This window comes from Scomber scombrus, chromosome 2 (assembly GCF_963691925.1).
Source record: "Scomber scombrus chromosome 2, fScoSco1.1, whole genome shotgun sequence".
NCBI classification, from domain to species: domain Eukaryota; kingdom Metazoa; phylum Chordata; class Actinopteri; order Scombriformes; family Scombridae; genus Scomber; species Scomber scombrus.
Genome location: NC_084971.1, coordinates 21,275,541 through 21,296,871, shown reverse-complemented (window position 1 = coordinate 21,296,871; position 21,331 = coordinate 21,275,541). Strand labels below are relative to the sequence as shown.

General features: G+C 38.5%; 3 protein-coding genes across 3 annotated transcripts; 2 read left to right on the top strand and 1 right to left on the bottom strand.

Moving 5' to 3' along the window:
• The first annotated feature begins 1,150 nt into the window (after positions 1-1,150).
• Positions 1,151-5,475, top strand: LOC133986202 (solute carrier family 22 member 7-like). Its single transcript, XM_062426010.1, has 10 exons — positions 1,151-1,537; positions 1,634-1,737; positions 2,328-2,482; positions 2,794-2,962; positions 3,194-3,317; positions 3,406-3,515; positions 3,939-4,153; positions 4,376-4,484; positions 4,698-4,911; positions 5,401-5,475. The coding sequence occupies exons 1-10, from the start codon at positions 1,151-1,153 to the stop codon at positions 5,473-5,475; spliced, it is 1,662 nt and encodes a 553-aa protein (XP_062281994.1).
• Positions 5,476-8,608: 3,133 nt separating this feature from the next.
• On the top strand, positions 8,609-11,936 carry LOC133992024 (solute carrier family 22 member 7-like). Its single transcript, XM_062430676.1, has 9 exons — positions 8,609-8,989; positions 9,128-9,231; positions 9,325-9,479; positions 9,658-9,826; positions 10,257-10,380; positions 10,513-10,619; positions 10,712-10,926; positions 11,044-11,152; positions 11,672-11,936. Exons 1-9 carry the CDS (start codon positions 8,609-8,611, stop codon positions 11,886-11,888), a joined length of 1,581 nt encoding a protein of 526 aa, XP_062286660.1. The 3' UTR covers positions 11,889-11,936.
• An 834-nt stretch (positions 11,937-12,770) lies between these two features.
• Positions 12,771-20,776, bottom strand: LOC133992016 (ATP-dependent RNA helicase DHX15). The gene is made up of 14 exons (XM_062430664.1): positions 20,619-20,776; positions 18,823-19,165; positions 18,508-18,701; positions 18,229-18,388; positions 17,650-17,868; positions 17,385-17,552; positions 17,169-17,255; positions 16,339-16,488; positions 16,075-16,183; positions 15,795-15,986; positions 14,253-14,375; positions 13,603-13,793; positions 13,328-13,497; positions 12,771-13,236 (listed from the first exon to the last, which is right to left on the bottom strand). The coding sequence occupies exons 1-14, from the start codon at positions 20,681-20,683 to the stop codon at positions 13,119-13,121; spliced, it is 2,289 nt and encodes a 762-aa protein (XP_062286648.1). The 5' UTR covers positions 20,684-20,776; the 3' UTR covers positions 12,771-13,118.
• Positions 20,777-21,331: the final 555 nt, after the last annotated feature.

The window sequence follows — 21,331 nt, the reverse complement described above, 5'->3', positions numbered from 1 at the left end:
GTACTTATGAGGAATTTATTTATTGAAACCAGATCAAGTTAACATTGTGTTTCCTAATAGGCAAACTGTCACTGTAAATGTTGTATTTGAAACTGTAGTCAAAGATATGCCAATTATTTTACAGCAGGTTAAAATCTTTTAATAGGCAAGGCAAGGCAAGGCAAATGTATTTGTATAGCACATTTCAGCAACAGGGCAACTCAAAGTGCTTTACATATAGTGCAAAAGGAGAACATAAAAAAACAGATTCAAACATACAATATTATTATTTATTTTTTTATTTTATTTTTTTAAACAAACCATCACCTGACACATGGGCTGCTTTTTTTCTTTCCTCCTTTATGGATGGGTTTACAATCCAAATCTGTCTTAAAACATTACTCAGGTGCCCAAATCATCAATCAACCAATCAATCAATCAATCAATCAATCAATCTTTATTTGTTTAGCGCCAAATCACAACAAAGTCATCTCAAGGCACTTTACACATAGAGCAGGTCTAAACCGTACTTCATGTTTAATTTTCAAGAGACCCAACATTCCCAAATGAACACAGAATTTTGCTGTATTCATGCCCCCTTTTCATAAAGGGCATTAAAATATTCCATCCAAATGTGCTATTAATGTAAGCAATAGGGGACAAAATCCCATAGTCCTCATTTTGTGCAAAAATTTATATACAAGTGCATATGAGTCGTCTGAGTCAAATCAAGTGAATATCTTCTAAAGTTAAGTCTTTTTAAAATAAAGTTCCTCCTTTGTATTTCTGGACAGCCTTCCCATGTTGAGTAGTGCTGGATACTAACAAAAATAGGAAATTTTGTATCTAAAAACTGACCATTTAATGGTGCTCCATCTAATAGCTAAGTGGAGTATTGCAATGAATACAGATATATCAGCTAACATGTATTTTTGTGTTATGAGGTAGTTAATGATTTATTCTTAAAAAATATGTTACTTGTCAGACTACTTTTATTCAACTGAGTGAGCACAGTGTGCCTGCTTGAATTATCTTTGGCACATTGACACATTGTCATACGGTAGCTGACCATTAACCAACAGCATTCAATATCAATAAGCACAAGGCTAGTGGCTCACTTTGAAGCTATCATCCAGTGTGCTTTGGGATAGAAACTTGGGCTTGTTTGAAGATGAAGTTTGAAAATGTGCTGGCAGAATTGGACGGCTTTGGGAGATACCAGTTAAGAATGATCTTGTTGGTGGTAATTCCTCGTATAACTTTGCCTTTTCACTTTCTGCTGAATAATTTTATTGCAGTTATTCCCTCTCACCACTGCGACATCAGCTCTTTGGATGATGGGGGTCTATTTAGAAATTTATCCCTGTCGGAGAGGCTTGCTATTAGTATCCCAGTCCAGGAGGATGGGACTCTGAGATCCTGTGAGATGTTTGCAGAGCCTCAGTATCAACTGTTGTCCAACTCCTCCAATGTTGCTGACCTAGCCTGGCCTACAGTGTCATGCCAGACTGGATGGGTGTATGATAATAGCACCTTCAAGTCTACTCTGGCCACAGAGGTGAGTTATATATCTATTCACAAAGCATCAAACATATACAAATACCAAATGAGCTACAACATCCTTCATTTATTGTCTCTGTTTTTTGCTCCATAGTGGGATCTGGTCTGTGAGAAGAGAAGAGTGAACAGAGCGACAGCCACTATCTTTTTCATGGGGGTTATGCTTGGAGCAGCAGTATTTGGCTATATTAGTGACAGGTGTTTAGCCCTTTAGCTCTGAAATTTGTGTTTAAATGACAGAGCTTTATCATGATTGTTCTTAGAACAAAAGAGAAATTCACTCATTGAATTTTCTTTTTCTTTTTCTGCTGTATAACTATTATTATAATTTTAGGTTGCATTAGCCTCTGTGCTGTTTTGTAAACAAAAGTCCAAACATAGTCATCATGCAACATTATGCATAAGATGGTCAGAAATATAGACAATGCAGCTGACCTTTGGCCCATGATCTGATGAGTCAACTCTCAAAAAAATGAATTAACAATGCAGACAGGGTGTTTATGGACAGTCTCCTCAAGACATAGATGCATCAAAGAAATAAGCAAATCTCATACTTCGTAATTAATACTTCACTATCAGCTAACAAAAAGTTGATGTACAGCATGTTGTCACTAAGTGCATCTCTACAGAGTAAAAATATTATTATTGTTATTAACGACACAATAAACATCTGTATTCAATTTTACACACTTTAGCCCCTTTATACGATGTTTAATACAACTTCTTCTGCACATACTAAGGTTTTTACATGACAACCCTGAGTTAATATTTATTATTTTGTCTCCCAGATTTGGCAGGAAAAATGGGCTGCTGGTGTCTTATGTGACAACCACCCTCTTTGGACTTGCAAGCGCTTTCTCATATAATTTTCCCATGTTCGCTGTCATGAGGTTCTTTACAGGATTTGGAATTTCTGGAATAAGTATAATCACCATTGTCCTTTGTGAGTTTTGTCTTATAATCTGTGTGTTTTATGCAATTAAAAAAAACAAAACATGCAAAGGTTATGATAGATTTTTTTCTATTGTTAGCACAGGCTCATACTTAACTTGCTTGTAAGCTTGAAAACCATGTTCTTTTTTTCAGAATGAGAAAAAAAAGTTACTTTGGCATTTAAAGTTTTAAAATAATAAAACTGTAAACTGTAAAATAAAATAATTTTTAAAAAAAATTTAAATGACATGTTGCATCTGACTAGTCATTTATTCAACCATAGTTATATTTCTTTTAACAGATTTCATCATGTCATCGTAGGTATTGAGTGGGTGGACATCAAGCATCGGACTGCGGTGGGTGTTTTAATGAGTATGGACTGGAGCGTTTCTACAGCTCTGCTACCTATTGTTGCCTATTTTGTGAATGACTGGAGGTACCTGACTGCTACAGCAACCTCCCCGCTCTTTCTGGCAATGATCTGTTGGCGGTGAGGAAACATCACTCAGTAACTGAGATTTCAGCCATAATCAGCTATTTCCTGCCTATCATTTTTTACAGTATGAAGACACCATAACACCAGCATGTCATGTGCAATTGAGTGAATCACAAGCACAAGCATTTCTTTTTACAGTGTTTAAAGATCCTTACTCTCATTTTTCTAGTATTGAAGTGGCAGATATGGGACTTAAATCCTTTTTCAAATCAAACATTGTCACAGGTGGCTCCCAGAGTCTGCTAGGTGGCTGATAAGCAATGGAAAGGTCAACACTGCTCATTTTTACCTGAGCAACTGTGCAAAGGTGAACGGCAGAGAGCAGTTCATGGCTGACATAAAGCCTGAGGTACTACATTTTATATCATCATCTAGTCAGAAATTGATACATAAATGTGACTCCTTTATCTGACCAAAGTTAAATTCTCACTCTCCAGGTTTTGTCCAAAGTTATAGTTGTACAAACTCAAAACAGAAAATATTCTTGTGTGGACCTTGTGAGGACTCCCAGAATGAGGACACGATCTCTACTTATTGGCACTGTGTGGTACTGTATATACTTACCTTTTGCCTTTAAACATTCACCTTCTAAATACTGCAAAAATGTATAATGTGTTTACTCTACTGTCCATATAGCACTGCCTAAACTGAGAACAACAAACTTTGTTTAAAAATGTATGAACATTTTGAGCACAGCGTGTCTGTAAACCAGTGATAAGTGACTTACGGGGACACTGAGTCTGTTTCACTGTGTAGTGAATGCTGACTTATAATATATCACAAAGCAGAAGTACTGTTACTATGGTTACCATGCACACTGATTTAAATCAATGGTTGGATTTTGTACTGTTGAGGTGCCCTCTTATATGATTTTAACAAATACCTACCAGCTGATCAGAAATTAATATTACATTTAAAGTTGAAAGCACATATGAATATACACTAATAATATTTGTTCTTCTTTTTACAGGTTTGGGGTTGCCTGTACTTATTACGGAATAAGCTTGAATGTCACTGGATTTGGTGTGAACATATATCTCACACAGTTCATCTATGGTGCAATTGAAATTCCAGCCAAAGCATTCATCCTTTACAGTCTGAACAGAATCGGCCGAAGATTGAGTCAGACTGGAACACTTGTTCTGACTGGACTGTGTATAATCTGCAGCATGCTTATTCCTGAAGGTAAATGGTAAATAAATTATCAAGTGTGCGGTCTCTTTCAAAATGTTAGGTTCTGGCTAGACTCTTGTATATGCTGCAACAATAACAGATTTTGAAAAATTGCATTTTTGACTTTCTGAAGGAAGAGTATATAAGAAAAAACAACCACCGGGGACGCCAGAGTCATGAATGACTAAATTCTACACACACTTTAAATGTTCTTCCCCAACCTTTTCTTTTCAGCTAACGGGGTGTTTCGGACAGCTGTGGGTGCTTTGGGCAAGATGTTTGCAGAAGCAGCTTTTACCACTGTATTTCTGTACACAACAGAGCTCTACCCAACAGTATTGAGGTAAGCGAAATATACAGAGTTTATATTTTACACATTTACATTTACACAGTATTTATATCTAGAGGGAATGTCTAATATTTACTGAGACATCTTTAAAACTGATCAACATCCTGATTTGGTCTTTATGCAGGAGTCAGTGTTTGAGATTTGAGGGAGTTGTGCCTGAAACAGGCTTTTGATTGTTACAAGCTTGTTGTAATTTTGGTTTCACAGGCAAAACGGATTGGGCTACTGCTCCTTCATGGCCCGCATAGGCGTGTCTGTATCCCCCCTCATCATGCTTGCTGAGGAAGTGTGGGTCCCTTTCCCACATACTGTTTTCTCCCTGGTGGCCTTTAGTGCAGCCCTGTCAGCTTATTTTCTCCCTGAAACACAAAACGTCCGCCTACCAGAGACCATTGAGGATGTGGAGCAGACAAGGTATAGGGCTTTTTTTTTGGCTGCAACATTCACCATGGGAGTTACATGTTATTAAATAAACAATTCTTTTGTTTTTCAGAAGAAGATCAATCTCCACACCTGATGGGAAATCTCCAACTTAAATTTATTTTTCATTGCAACCAACAGGCCATGAAACTAACTTCATTGATGTGAATGAGTTGCAGTGAATGTCAGTGGTGGTAGCATGTTTGAATAATAAAAGAACAAAGATTTAAGTTTTTGTTAAACCTGGACACTCAATAGCAGTGACAAGCATTGATACATTATCATGTTATAAAGTTGTTATGGCAGACTTAGTTGCCTTTTAGTAAAATTAGCATTCATTTGGATTTATGTTGGTGGCAAATTGAAGTCACTAGATTTTAAGCAAAAATGTTGGTCTGCATAAACTCCTGAAGGCTCGTTAGCAGATAAATGATCTACTATGCTCACCAGCTATTTTCTAACTTTGTTTCTTCTGGTGTTTGCTGCTCAGCTGCTCAGCTGCTCAGCTGCTCAGCTGCTCACTGCGTCCGGAAACAATCCTGATGAGACCAGTGAGAGCCATTGAGAGGGCTGTGAAACAGAAAGGATGAGCTGAAAAGATGCTGAAATACTCTGTAGGACTGAGGGGATCACTACAAGCAACATATACGTAGTCATGTGATCTATTCTTCACATAAAATAATGAGTATAGCTGCTTTAGTTTAATAACTTTGGTCAAATCTATTACAGAACCACAAACTGATTCATTACATTTTCTGTTACACTTTGCTAAAAAGAGGAAAATGCATTTTGAGGGTCATGCTTTTTGTTAAGATACTAGATTGATAAATATTTAACATAGCAGACATCCAAAGAACAGTGGCTTCACTTGTGCATTATGCACCTGACAGCCAGAGTTCATCAAGGATTATGAGCTTTCCAGAAGGACAGAAAAGACAACAGTATGAGGAATTATCTGGAAGTCAAAATCACAAATGTGTACATATACAGAAAAGCTCAAAACGAGACCATCATTGAAATAAGGCAGACTACAAAGGCAGGGCCATACATGTTTTGTAGGGTTTTCTAACACAGATTCCTCCAGGCAAGAGAAAACCATGCAGGAGCAGAAATGACCAGGAGGATGAGCTAGCCAAGATGAACGCAGGCTGAGACTCAATATTTCAACAAGGATAGGGAATGATGGAGGGAGCTCATTGTGGTGTTATGTCACACAGGAGACAAAGAGGATGAAGTAAACTATTAGCCACTGTACCCCACTGCCAAAGAAAAATCCAACAATCCCTGCAAAGGCTAAATTACTTGCCAATGTAACCAAGTATTAATGGTATGCTGTATTCATGACATAGTGGATTAAATTGTATTTTGCTCTAAACAAGCAATGTGAATCACATGTGGATTACCCTCTTGATTGATTTCACAATAATAATGTGTTCTGTAAATGAATTTTAAAATGTGCAGATTCTAATAAACGCTTGAACCAACAGTTAACCAACATTTTGTGCATAATTCAGACAGTAAAGAGACACATAGTCTAAGCTGTTACATTCAGTTGAGAATAAAACTACAGTAGGTCTATTCAGTATAGTCAGTTCAAGATTCTGTGTCAAGGATTTGTTTGCACATGTACTGAACAACTCTGTGGTCTGTCATGGGCTACTATTGGGGACAAATTTCAGACTTAGGACCAGTTGTGTTGTAGTAGTGGGAATGGTTAGGATAAGGGTAAGTCTCCAGGAAATGAATGTCAGTCTATGTTATGTCCCCAAAAGTGACTATCATTTGATGTGTGTGTGTGTGTGTGTGTGTGTGTGTGTGTGTGTGTGTGTGTGTGTGTGTGTGTGTGTGTGTGTGTGTGTGTGTGTGTGTGTGTGTGTGTGTGTGTGTGTGCGCGTGCGTGTGCGCATGCATGTGCGTGTGCGTGTGTTTGCGTGCGTGCGTGTGTGCATGTGTGCATGAAAGCGTTCGTGTGAGTTAAATGACATGCATCCAAACCTGAGCATCGTAATTTTCCTGTTTTGGTTTAATTAACTTGGCTGCCTGTATACACATATCCACATTACAGAGATACAGTATGTGTATGTTTGTGTGCACCCCTGTGTGAGTGTAAAATGTGTACAATGTCATTAAATGCACATTTACAGCAACCTCTTTTTGTATAGTGTGTGTTTGTATGATTATGGAAAATTATTATAAATTACAAAACCGATGTTACAAATTAAAAATTACACACCATACATTACTTAATATAAAAGCAGGGCATTGACACAGGAAATAACCCACTGTACGGGTCATTTTTAACCCAGCAGTAGAGTGAATTTCACTCACTAAATAGGATCAAATGAACAACCCAGCATTATGGGTGAAATTTGGGTTATGTGGGTTAAAGCTTGATTATTTTTGAGTGGGTGTTTGTCACAAAACAAATTAAGATAATTGTCATTGTGATAACTTTCCTGAGCAGAAACATTATTATCATTATAATATTAGAAATCACTTTGTGTTTTGGTATCTGATATTACTCAAACTTGACTTCCTGGGTCATATTTCATTGTCTCACTCGCAACCTGAAACAACAAGCCTCCACTAATGCAGCCTACAGGCCTACACAATGAAGGGATCTTCTAATGGCAAGTATGAACAGGAGGAATGTTTCAGTGTTCAGTGTTGGACACCTGACTGTTGTTTCAAGACATGAAAACGGACCTTTAAGGACAGCACCTGGCCTGGAATTAATTAGTTGCATATTGTATAACATTTCCATGAAAATTACTCTGACAGTTAGAACAAGTACCATTAGCATAGGAAATCATTTACAGTGAAGTACTGTATCTCTGTGAGAATGTGTGGCTGCATAAATACACTGTGAATATTAATGTTGACATTATTTTAACTCTTCAGGGCTCGAAGACATGGTGTTCATAATGTGTAATGATACACATGTTGACATATTTGCTGTTTAAGGCGGTGAATGACCTACACATCATTTTTTTGGCCTGAATCTTTTCACATTTATGTATTTAGGTGTATAGGGGGGAGTTACACAGGACAAGTCTTCCACTGTTAGACATGACAAAGCTTTGTTCAAAAAGTCAAAGTTTTTCTAATGGTATGCCAGTGAGAGTTGTGTTTGGGGATTCAGCTGACTCTTTAACCCCTGAGCAAGCACTGTCTGTTTTGTGTCATTGTTGACCATTAAGCAACTGCATTTAACAATATGCACAAAGTTAGCTGCTTACTTTCAAACCAACATTGTGTGTGTTTCGTGTTTGGGATAAATTCCTCTCCTCTCCTGAAAAAATGTTTTTGATTGTAACAATGCTGAATTTTGCATCTGAAGTACAGATTTGTGGCTACTTATATGCCATATAATGCAATAAAGAAAGAATATTTAGGAAGTAAATGGAAATAAAATAAAATGATGACTCATACTGAGAATACCACATACTGAGAATCCTGCTCTAACTATTACCATGAATGCATAGTTCCCAGTTACATAGACAAGAGTTATTTTAGTGGTTAAGTGAGGTAAAATATTTACTTATTTCAGCTGTAATCCAGAAGCCCTTGGGATAATCAAATGCCAAAGGTTGCCTTGTCTGGTGGTGAGTTGTCCATCTACTTGTCGTGTGCTGTCATTTGCACATAAAGATTTTTTCCAGTTTTAAAGGAAGATATTTTACACATATTGGGCCACAATGAAGTTTGAGAATATTTTTTCTGATATTAATGGATTTGGAAGATTTCAGAAAATGATCATTGTAATCAACTTTATTGGCCGCTTCACTTTGCCCTGCCACTTCCTGCTAAACAACTTCATAGCAGCTGTTCCCTCTCACCACTGCGACATCAGCTCTCTGGATGATGGAGGTATTTTTAGCAATTTATCCCTGCCAGAAAGGCTCGCTGTTAGCATCCCAGTCCAGGGGGATGGGACTCTGAGCTCCTGTAAGATGTTTGCAGTGCCTCAGTATCAACTGCTGTCCAACTACTCCGACATTACTGACCTACCTACAGTGTCCTGCCAAAATGGATGGGTGTACGATAACAGCACTTTCAAGTCTACTCTGACCTCACAGGTGACTTAAATTTCTTTCATTTGTACAATATTAAACAAACTTAAAAGCACTTCTTCACCATCATGAGCACATTTTGAGGAAAAGAGCATTTTGAACTTTTCTGATCCTTTTTTCTTTCTTTTTTTATTTTTGTACAAGTGGGACCTGGTGTGTGATCAAAGAGGGAAAAACAAAGCAACTGCTACTATCTTCTTTGTTGGAGTGATGTTCGGAGCCATGTCCTTTGGGAGTCTGAGTGACAGGTATTGCAGCTTGGCTGTCAACCTAAATATTTAATTACCAAGTGTTTCTACCCATCGATTCATTACATTTGGAGATTTCCTGACTTTCCATAGGTTTGGCCGAAGGATCATGCTGCTGGTGTCATATGTGTCAGGAATGCTGTTTGCTGTTGCGAGTGCTTTTTCTTCATCCTACGTGATGTTCACAGTACTGAGGTTCTTCACTGGGTTTTGTATCACTGGCATTGTGATTGTCTCAGCAGTCCTCAGTAATTATATATATTTTAATTTCTTGGTTAAACTGTAAATTCTGAAAAAAAACATATCCTATATCATGTTGATTTCAGAATTCAGGGTTACCAAATGCATGCCTATAAACTCTAAAAAGTGTTTTAATAAAGCTTTTCTCTGATCCTTGCAAAGTGACAAGCTCCTTGTTTTTTACAGGCGTGGAGTGGGTAGACATCGAGCACAGGAAGCTGGTGGGAGTGATTGACAGCTTATCCTGGTCGTTTGGGTATACGGGATTTGCAGCTATTGCTTACTTTGTGACTGATTGGCGGTGGCTGACTGTTAGTGTCACCTCACCTGTAATCTTGGCTATCATCACCTGGAGGTACGACTAAAAATATCAAAACTTTTAGTCCAACAGAAGCACTTGCAATAAGTCTTTATTTTGAGGGTTTGTACTTTGAGTACCAAGATTTAAGATTAATATATAAGAAAAAGAGATAGTTTGCATGCTAATTTTGCAAAATTTGAGTAGTTTCAACCATCAAGGCATTTCTCTACAAGCATTGATGGGAAAGCAGGTGATACAATAAATACAGATATAAATACAGATTAACACAGAAATACAGACAAATACATATTTTGATGATAGAAATGTTGCCTCATTAACCTTTTGGGATCTTGCAGAATTCAGTGTCGACAACAACTCTGTTTTTCTTTTGTATTCTTCGTTGTTTTGTTGTTATGCACAAAATCTACCCCATTTGTTGGTGATGTAACCCAAGTACAAAAACCATCTTTGCCTTTAACATCAGGTGGATTCCAGAGTCAGCCAGGTGGCTCATTGCCAACGGAAAGCTGGAACAAGCTCAGATCTATTTGAAAAAATGTGCCAAGATAAATCTAACAGAGGGGTTAACTGACAACCTTAGTACAGAGGTTAGGATATTCCAGATGTTGAAGTCAGCAAATAAGAGTCAATGACATAATCTTGTGCCTGTAAATTATTCTTTACATGTTTTTAAATATCAAATGTTTTAAAAAAAATAATGTTGCTTTGCATTCTTTCAGAAATTGTCCACGATTGTGACAGAGAAAAGAGATCGGGTTTATTCCTACCTCGATCTGATACGAACACCAAAAATGAGGAAACTGGCCCTGCGTACTGGCACACTTTGGTTTGTTTTACGATTTTAAGTTACAAAATGTTTGTGTTCATTTTTTTGGATTAGGGTCATTTAAAAAAGGTTTGCAATTTCTCTTTCTTTAGGTTCTGTGTGGCAACAGCATTTTATGGTATCAGTTTCAACATCACAGGTTTTGGGCTCAATATCTACCTCACTCAGTTTACCTACTCTATAATCGAGCTCCCAGCCAAAGTATCAGTTTACTTCTTACTGGATAAGATAGGCAGGAGATGTACCGAGGTGGGAGCTCTACTGTTGGCTGGAGTCTGTCTAGGAATCAACATTATCGTACCTAAAGGTGGATATTCATTTATTTCCAGACTTACATTTAAGCCGTTGGTCATTTTGTTGTTTAAGATTATACAAACTCTAACAAAGCATTTATTTTTTTGTTCTCTCAAATATCTTCTCTCAGATATGTCAGTTGTAAGAACAGTGGTAGCAGTTATTGGCAAAGGTTTTTCCTCTGCATCGTTTGCAACTGTTGTACTCTATAGCTCAGAGCTATATCCCACTGTAGTGAGGTAACTGTGCATGTTTTTCATTGAATCATTCTTCTGTCAGCCTAAAAACTTTTCATGGATTTGTAACCTAAAATGCATGTACTATATCATACTGTTATTGTTGTACATACTGTTATCTTTCTTGTTAACAGCCTTTTCTCTCGTCTTAATCAAGATAGGCCTACTAAGATAACAACTACAGACTGTACAGAAATCAGCTGCCAGGCTTTTAACCAGAATTAAAAGGCACAATCACATCTCACCTGATTTAGCCTCTGATTTTACCTGAACTGCCTGCCCATTTTACTTAATTTATTATTTTTAGTTGTATGTTGTACTCCAATTGTGTTACATAATTTGCATAATGTGGATTTTTGTGGCTTTTAGTTCATTTTAATTTGTTATGTTTTGAAAGGTTCTATATAAATAATGTTTATCATTTATTATATACAGTATAACAACATTTCCACATGAATTAAAACCGTGTCACAAGAGTAGCAGCTGAAGTCACAATTTCCTTTGTGTATAAATGTGTTTTAGGCAGAATGGTATGGGCTTCAACTCCTTCATGGGTCGATTTGGTGTAGCAGTGGCTCCTCTGATCCTTCTTCTGGATGAGGTGTGGAAGCACCTCCCGCAGCTTGTCCTGTGCTCTGCAGCTGTACTGGGGGCAATTGTAGCAGGAACACTACCAGAGACACGTAACAGGTGCCTGCCGGAGACCATACAGGATATTGAAGAGCAGTCACAGGCATGAGTGCATATTCAGCAAAGTTTTTAATAAACAAAAACAGTGATAACAATATGTAGCCCACAGTCGGTTTTGTGTGACTTAATGTGCAATTTAAAGTTCAGTAGGTTGAAAGGGTGTTTAAGAGGTGGAAGGGGAAACTTAATCTGCTGATTTAACACTCTTTAAGCCCTTTAAGCAACACATAAGTCATCTTTTAAAACCAACTAATTTGCAAGTCTTCTAAATGGTTTTATTTTGTGGTGTAAGATGAACTGTATACAAGAGTTTCATTTGTGATAAGATTAAGTACTTTAAATTACAAGTGCCGTTGACCTGATTTTGTTACCTGAACACACTGTAACAGTCAATTTTATCTTTATAGTAGATTGTCTTAAACTGAGCTTCTTAGGTAATACATAAAAGTTGAGTTTATCTGTAACGAATTGACTGCTGAGAACTTTTGAAGAATTCAAAAGAACAAATGTGTTATGTATTAACACAATATTACGAAGGAAAAAAAGGAGGGAGACCTTAAATGCAGAAAAGTGTGAAAGTTTAATATGCTAAAGATGTGCATAAATAATCTTGGAACAATGTTTGGTACGTTGCAACCCAGAGGAGCTGCTGGTCCAGTCCTTCTTTTCTCAAGGATCTTTTTTTCTTTGTGACCCACTTGGGGCGTCTTTTGCCAATGTTTTTGTGGATTTGGCAAGATAGCACACATACTGAAAGTATTTTCATTGGCCGTATTAACCTGTGAATTCATTCATTATAAATTTACAAATTTGCTAATTCTGCCAAATTAGCAAATGCTTAGTCAGCATATCAACACAGAAACAAAAACTCCACTGGTGACCAAACTACTTTTGCAAATACAGGGTTTACTAATTAATATGTACACAGAAACTAAGTCAAAGCTCCTTTATTAAAGAAACAAAGCAAGCACAAATCTTTTTATGACTCAATCCCCTAAAAGGAAAGTCAACCACATCTAAATGACATGTTACTGATATTCCTTTTGAAAATATTTATAGCCAGGTGTAATATTTGCCGCTGATATTTCATTTGACATTACATTTAGTTACAGAATTAACATTGATGGGAGAAAGAAAAAAACAAAAAAAACAATCAAAAAGCAAAACAAAATAAAATATAAAATCTAAATGCCAAATTTTAAACATTAAGATACAATGATACAGAAAGATCTAAAACTATAATACGCGGCTGTTGTCCAGGACACTTCTTGGCTGTTGTTCAGTACTGGGAATACTCCTTGCTCTCTAGTTTGGCAATGATTCGCTCCAGCTGTCTTTTAGCTTCACATTGTGGGAAGTTACCCATTTCATAGTACTGGGGTGCAATCTTCACCAACCTGAAACACAAGAGAGAGACATTAAATTAAAGCTCATCCACACGGATATATCTGCCCCTGAATTTCTCAAATTTTAACTCTGCACACATACCACTCTGGTTTGATGTCTGTGCAAGTGCGTATGTAGTTCTTGGTGGTGAGGACAAATTCATTGTACAGCACCCATTCAGGTTTGTGGTCCAGGACTGTAGACGGGTGCAGTTGGACCACTTGGTTGTCTTTGACTGTGAGGTAATGACCCGTGCGCTCCAAATGAGCCACCTGCAGAATGGAAAATAATACAAAAAAATTAACTATAACGAGGCTCAGATGGAAACTATGTTACATGATGGAGGAAGGAAGAAGTGAGTGTGTGTGGGTGTTTACCTGCATGAAGAAGCCGGTGCAGAGCGCTCTGCGGATGTTGATGTAGTAATCTCTGCTGGTAAACTCAGTGCTTCGGCGGGGCAGGTTGAAGCGGTCCATGATCCTGGACAGCTGCTGCCGCACGTTGTCGGCAGACATCAGTGACCGGTAGTTGACAAAGTTGTCATAGCACCACTGGTTAGACTCGTGGTCTGCAACAAGGATGACAAGGATGAATTTGGTACATTTGAGGTCTCTAGACTCTTAACTGGCATGAGTAAACACTTATTTTACATTTATAACAAATTTAACGCTACACTATTCAATAACATTGGATCAGGGTGTCGGAGATGCATGTAATAATGAAGGCCAGAACATTTTAGGCCTAGCATCAAATGTAAGGCACATAAAGTTAATGACTAGCTGGTGAATACAGTGGAATATATATATGAAGGTGAAGACTTGGCCTCAAGTGGCCAGAAACACACTAATGTGGCTCAAAATCTGCAAACTGTTCATCAGCAACTGTTTTCAGCAACACATTTCCCACAACTGTGCAATGTGATACGTCAGTACCCCCTGAATTAATCCAGCTTCCACATTCGCAATGCAAGTATTTTAATATGATGTTGAGGAAAAATAAGGGGAACGGTGCAGAAATTGATGCTCACTTTGTTTGAAGGCGTGGTAGACGTTGAGCAGCGTCAAGTGGTCTCCGTCGATGTGAGCAAACCTCATCTTGGACTCGTCTGCTGCCTTCTTAGCCTCCGTGGGGCGGACAAAACACTGTGGGACTAAACAAGGTTGGTATGGGCCCCAACAAAGCCGCCCATAGGGATGAGTCAAACATTCACAGAAAAATGGAGCAAAGCCTATGATGCTAGGGCACTCGACAGCGTTGGGAGAGGGCAGGACCACAAGCTCTATCAAAGGGGGCTGCAGTCTTTTCTCATGGTCAATCCCAACTGTTTTGGTTATTAGCTCGTAGAGTGGGGGTCATTTAACCACATCTGTAAAACAAGAGTTTTCACACAACTACAGAGCATTAGGGACACCAGCAATATTTAACTAAGATTCAGTAATAACTGTTAGGACTTAAAGAGATCAGATACTTAAAAACAGACTAACCATGATAATAGTTTTAACTCAAAGCCTAATTTAAATGAAAAGAAAATTCTGGTAAATGTGACGTACATGAAAAAATGTATACGTGGTGCCTGCCCTATCCACTTGCTAGGTGATGAAACACTTGTGATAAAGCTCACTCGCTAATAATTAAACATCTAATGCTTAGATGAATTTAAATCCAAAAAGAGATTTAAGACTGTCCAGGGTGAACCAAAACTGAATTTGTAGACTAATGATGTTTTTGGTTATTTGAATATTTGTGCATACGGAGTATTCTTTGTACAGCATTACCTTAAAATGTGCAGTGCGGAAGTTGTACATATAAATTAATGTCAGATACATTCAAACCCTTGCCAAATGAGTTCATACAATGCTGATTAAATCATCACCAATTTCTACCACCACTCTATGTGCCTGTCATTCAGGGTTACATGAGAGCGTGCTGCATGCCTGTCAGGCAATCACAACAGAGTGCCTCTATTCCTCTCTCTGCCAGAAGAGGGAGACAAGAGTCTCACACTCCAGCTTTAAATAGCAAGACTTTCTGTTAATAACAACACTGTCTTACTACTTTGGTCCTTCATTGATGTAACTCATATTTCCCACTTTGTGACTTATGGGTGTGACTACAGTTCTGAGGGGGACTTCATATATGATCTGTACTTGTTTGTCGATATTTGCGCTGAACAAAACTAACATTTTTCTTATAACACTGAGCCAATACTTTACTAAATATCTAATAAAGATGAGGTTATAAAGGGTTTTATGGAGGCATCCGCTTCTCCATCTTTAAGTCTGTAAATGTCCTATTATCTTTGACTGCCCACACTTGAAATACATCAAAACTTTCAAGGAAAATAACAAATATTGAACAAATTTAAAATAATTTAAATGAAATGTGAATTTATCTATGATGATTAAAAGTGACACAGTAATTCTACTTCGTAACAAGATGTTGTCTTTAAAAGGTGGATTTCATGCAGGATGCTTTTTTCCAACATCATCAATGAAATGTGGTGTTTTTAACCAGCGGAGACTTGGCCTACTGAAGGCAAGAAAGATGTCAGCCCAGTCCTGGGCATTACCTGACAACATGGCAGTAATGGAAAGGATCTCGTTAGAGCAGTTGTACTCGCAGCTAGCAATAACCATCTTCGCCAGCTGGGGGTCCAAAGGAAATTCAGCCATCATGGAGCCCAGCTCCGTCAGGTCACCATCATCGTTGAGAGCTGCCAGGTAGTTCAGCAGCTCGAGGGCCCTCATCAAAGTCTCAGGAGCTGCAATGGGAAGGAGACAAACAAAAAAGTCAGAGGGTGTTGCCTAACAAGAGAGCAACAGTTGTTTTACTACTAATATAATACTCACCTGGTGGATCCATGAAGTCAAAGTGCACAAGGTCATCGATACCCAGTTTTTTCAACTGCAGCACAACAGATCCCAAGTTGGACCGCAGAATCTCAGGGTATGTGTTATCCTGGAGAAAGAGTGTTTAGAATGTTAAATCGATCACATAATATAATTTTGAAAGGAAAATTACAATGCACCAAAGAATAAAAACAAGATACAAGAATGAGTTTTTGAGTCTGTCTCCACATCAAGTGAGGAGGACAGGTGGTTCATGTCACTTACCTGCATCTCTGTTTTGTATGCTTTCTCTGTGTAGAGACGGAAACATTTCCCTGGACGTGTTCTGCCAGCTCGCCCTGCCCTCTGCTGGGCAGAAGCTTTACTGATGGCCGTGACGAGCAATGACTCAACTCTGATACGAGGATTGTACACCTGAACACACATTGAAAAGAACATTTAAGCCACAGTAGTGCATTATTACATTAATAGTGGTGCAATAATTACAGTTATCTGGTGCAATAAGTACACTTATTCTAGGGAAAAAGCACCGTATTCCTTTTTATTTATTTATTTATTTTACTCATTGTTTTAGAATGTGTGGTTGGCTGTTGCTGTTTTGTTTTGCTGAGGTTATTTAATTTTTTCTTTGTTTGAGAAGTGTGTTTCACTTTGTGAAACACACTTCTCAATATTATCTTATGTAATATGTGCAGTAAGAAGTGCTTTATCTTTAAAGGATAGCTTACTTTAACCAGGGAGAAAGGAGCAGGCATGGCACCTCAACCCAGAGGTGCCAGATTTGTGCCTTTTCACCTTCATCAATAACAATTAACAAATCTTTCCAAATGTCTGACTTGCCCAACTTTTCTTTTGTATTGTAATGACCTGCTCTGATCTACTTTTGAACTTTATTTGTTGACTCCATCTTTCTGGTTAGCGCTAGCTAAATCATACGTTTATTTTTTGGCTGCTTGCTCCCACCCACAGCCAGATTCGCGTTGGGTCACAATCCCAATACAGTCTTCTACACTGGACCATAATGAATTGTGTGCATTTGTAATACCGACAATGATTTTACAGGATTACCCAAGATTTGACTGAACTTTGCCCACCTTTTGTTTAGCGAATCCAGGATCGATGACAAACACCACACCATCAATTGTCAGAGAGGTCTCGGCAATGTTTGTCGACACGACAACCTAAAGAAGAAGCAACAAGCCATCAGACATCTATAATCAAAATCTTATTACTGGGTGCAGTTGCATAACTCAATTTGTTGTTTGACTCATATCTATTAAATGTAATCTGACGAGTTATTTAAATTGTACCTTTCTTCCTATTGCACCATTGGGTTTCCTTGGAGGAGGAGGCTCAAAGATCCTTTGCTGCTGCTGTGGTGGCAATGTTGAATACAGTGGAATGATTTTAATGTCTCCAACTTCAGGTCCAAGGTCATCAACCTCACGCTTGATCCGTTTGCAGGCCTCATCAATTTCCTGACACAAAAATAATTAGATTTAATTTTGTGTGTTGAGAAAAAAAAAAACATAAAAATTTCCACTTCACAAGCAATACAGGCACTATGATTCTCACCTCTTGACCAGTGAGAAAGAGAAGGCAGTCACCTTCATCTTCCTCACACATATGGATCTGGATGACTGTGCGGATTGCTGCTTCAAGGTAGTCTCGCTCTGGCTCAGGAGTGTAGAAGATCTCCACAGGATGCGTACGTCCAGGAATAGTCAGCAGAGGACAGTTGTCAAAGTACACCTGAAACTTCCCGGCATCTAGCGTGGCACTCATGACAATCACCTGTGCAGGAGGGAAATGTTGCTCAACATGTTTTCTTTGAATTCATATCTGTTCATATTTAACTTATAACTCTGTGTAAGTATCAGTATAACTAACTAGCTTCCAAGCCCTCTAATTCTGAACATCAAATGAAAAAATCTTGGTAAATGATTTGCGAAGGGAACAAACATTCGCTCAGGAGTTTATTTAGGTGTAAACACATTATCATCTATCGACTTTTTCTAAATAAGCGTTTTTTAAAGTTTTTTAATTTTCTACGTTTTCTTATCATAAAGAAATCAGTTGTAGCAAAACTTAAGATAAACCAAAATTATCACAAGCTAATTCTTTGTCACTGTTATTCCCAAGATGAACAAATACCTTCAGATCTGGTCTTTGTCGCACCACCTCCTTCAGTACTCCCATCAGGATGTCTGTGGCCAGTGTTCGCTCGTGGGCCTCGTCCAGAATTATCACACCATATCGTTCCAGCAGCGGGTCGTTCATAGCCTCTCTAAGCAACATACCGTCTGTCATGTACCTGAAGGAACAGCAGTTACACTTTGTTAGACTGAGATGTTCCCGATTCAGGCAAACAAGACTGGCTGCTCTGTGCATTTATACAGCATTTTTGAACATTAGCAGACCTCAGTTACTTACTTCAGTATAGTCTTGGCAGAGCTACAGTCCTCAAATCGAATGGAATAGCCGACTTCCTGACCAAGCATGACGTCCATTTCGTCTGCCACTCTTTGAGCGACACTCATAGCTGCCACTCTCCTGGGCTGAGTACAAGCCACTGCCCGCTTAGGACCAGGCAAGCCCCTCACCAATTCCACACACCACTGTGGGATCTGAAGATTGAAGCAAAGGATGCAGTTAATTCAGATAAAAGTCAAGAGTATCAAATCACTGTGGTTATTTGAAAAGGCTTGCATCTTATATATCACATAAGAGACTTATTGTATTTCATACCTGTGTTGTCTTCCCAGAGCCAGTCTCTCCGACGAGGACAAAGCTCTGTTGACGTGTGATGATATCATTGAAGCTTTCCTTGTATTCCCAAACTGGTAGCTGTAACCTCTTCTTCAGGATCTCATAGAAGCGCGGCGTGTGCGGCAGGTTGGTGAATGGGTTGATCTGCTGCTGCGCCGCCATCTGCTTGAGGGGCGGTAAGCCCACCACAACTGGTGTGCTGTTAGATGGCACGCTAGATGACTTTGGGTCTCTGTCCCGGTCTCTGTCTCTGTCCCGATCGCGATCTCGGTCTCTGTCCCGGGAGCGATCCTCACGGTCTCTGTCACGGTCCCTATCTCTCCTGTCAACATCAGGACAATACATTGTTACAGACATATACATTGTTAAGAATGTTTATGAAGCAGTTTGGCAATTTTTTTACTTTAGGTACTGTCATAAAAAACAAAGGGTAAGTAACAGCAATGCTTCATCATAAGACAATTTATCATGATTGTGTGACTGCAGAGTTGGTTGTGGAAGGGTTAATAATTCTGTGTTGATGTAATAACAGTACATTCTAAGGACAAACTTGGGCTGACACGAGGCACTCATGTTTGTTTTTCAGGCACTTTGATGCTGCTATGTGCAGGGTCAGATATATTAAAGTGTTTAGAAAAATCTGAGTTTCTTAGTCATAACTTAGATTAGGATATTTGGAAGATATGACAGCATTAACGTGCTCTGAAGTACACTCAGTTATCCATTCATTTGGCACACTTAATGAAAAACAAATGTAGTCTAATACAAACATCCCTGCAGTAAGTCCTACCTACATGACGATTATAACGGTGTGTTTATACTGAAACTGTCTGAGAGGTGCTCATTCACCTTCATCCCGTTGTTGCTGTTGAATTGAATGTTGTCATATTGAGGTGTTTGTAATGTGTTTACACTGTATTGCACTTTAGTAAGAGTGCAAAATTTAGGTTTACACCACAGTATCCATTATTGTAGCACTATATTGGCATATTTACAATTAATGAGAAAGGCAGAGATTATAAATAATAAAAAGAAGATAAATAAGATATACACAGTTAAGAGTTAATTGGGGTTCTAGACTGTTGGCCAGATAACATGTTGTGCTGCTTCCGATAAACACCATCTTTGGTGAATTTACACAATATGAAGCAATACAAATGAACGGCATCTAACACATTGCACCATTAAAACTTTAAAACTGAAGAAAGCTGAATATTACTTAATTATGGCCGTCTTAAAAGCGGAGTTTGTTGCGAGCCTGTTGTACCAGACAGGAAAACATGTCTCTTAAAGTTTGTCAATGAACGTGCATGAAAACATGTCCTGAAAGTTTGTTAGCAAACATGATAGCACACTGCTTTTTGTTAGATGCCCTTAACGCGAGGACTGGTGGCTATGTTACATAACCGCATCATAATGTTTTAATTGTAGCTTGTGTTAGCCAGCTAGTCGCCTGCTAGCAACACGCTAACTCAGCTAAGCTACACACACACGTGCCTCAGACGTAAAGGTAGCGACTAGTTAGCTGCAGCTATCTTCAGCAGCTGGTCTAAGTTACTTAATTCACAGCTGGACACAATTCATTTAATAATTTAAATCAGTGGAGCATCTGCCAGAAACAGAAGCCCAAAGCTACGAGGATAGCGTTATTATCTTGATAGTCACGTTACATCCATGGTGGCTATTAGCCAAGTTAACTAAGGTTAGCATTAGCTAGCAGCTAGCTCCGAGCTAAGTGCTTCAATCAGACATGTTGACTGGGGAGCTTCTCTTACCCTTCAGACCTCTTCTTAGTCGAGGAGTAGTCATCGCCCAAATCCAGACGATGTCTTTTGGACATCTTTAGGAGAGAGTGTAGCTTATCTATTAATCAATTAACACTGACACAATTGCACCGGGTTGAATGTAAGTAACTCGGTTTCCTGCTTCACTGTTTTCTTCTTTTCAAATGTGTTTCACAGCGTTATTTTCTTCACAGCCGCATTCTGTGAAGACCCGCCCCTACTCTGCATCTGATTGGCTGTTGCATACATGTTCATACTCTGATCCAATCATCTCACTCTTCGTGCCTAAACCTAACCAATATAACCAACGAAGACACTGAGTACTAGCCAATCAGATGCATGGTAGGGCGGGACTTCTCGGAATGCGGGTGGGGAAAAAATAAGGTTGTTTCACAGCAGCTGTGCAGAGTTTTGTTTTTTATTACCGCCGTCTGCTGGTCTGGAGTGGCGTCTACAAGATAAGATTAGATATTCCTCTATTAGTCCCACGATGGGGAAATTTATATTATTGCAGCAGCACAGTGTACAGTGAAAAAAAGAATAGCGTCAATAAAAAAGAATAAAAGAACAAAAAATAATAAGAAGTACAAAAGCAGAAAAAACAATAGTAGTAAAACTATAGTATAATAATAGTAACATTATACAAGAGTAAAATTGTTGTTGAGTGATATACCTGAGTTTTATATTGTTATTGCACAGATTTA

Excerpts from the sequence above, each read along its gene's own strand:
- LOC133986202 (XM_062426010.1), top strand. The coding sequence starts at position 1,151 with ATGAAGTTTGAAAATGTGCTGGCAGAATTGGACGGCTTTGGGAGATAC. Across the intron at positions 1,538-1,633 it reads AGTCTACTCTGGCCACAGAG|TGGGATCTGGTCTGTGAGAA; the intron begins GTGAGTTATATA and ends TTTGCTCCATAG. Across the intron at positions 3,516-3,938 it reads CTACTTATTGGCACTGTGTG|GTTTGGGGTTGCCTGTACTT; the intron begins GTACTGTATATA and ends TTCTTTTTACAG.
- LOC133992024 (XM_062430676.1), top strand. The coding sequence starts at position 8,609 with ATGAAGTTTGAGAATATTTTTTCTGATATTAATGGATTTGGAAGATTT. Across the intron at positions 9,232-9,324 it reads TTTGGGAGTCTGAGTGACAG|GTTTGGCCGAAGGATCATGC; the intron begins GTATTGCAGCTT and ends GACTTTCCATAG. Across the intron at positions 9,827-10,256 it reads TTGGCTATCATCACCTGGAG|GTGGATTCCAGAGTCAGCCA; the intron begins GTACGACTAAAA and ends CTTTAACATCAG.
- LOC133992016 (XM_062430664.1), bottom strand. The coding sequence starts at position 20,683 with ATGTCCAAAAGACATCGTCTGGATTTGGGCGATGACTACTCCTCGACT. Across the intron at positions 15,987-16,074 it reads TGACTTCATGGATCCACCAG|CTCCTGAGACTTTGATGAGG; the intron begins GTGAGTATTATA and ends TTCCCATTGCAG. Across the intron at positions 13,794-14,252 it reads CTACCACGCCTTCAAACAAA|ACCACGAGTCTAACCAGTGG; the intron begins GTGAGCATCAAT and ends TCCTTGTTGCAG.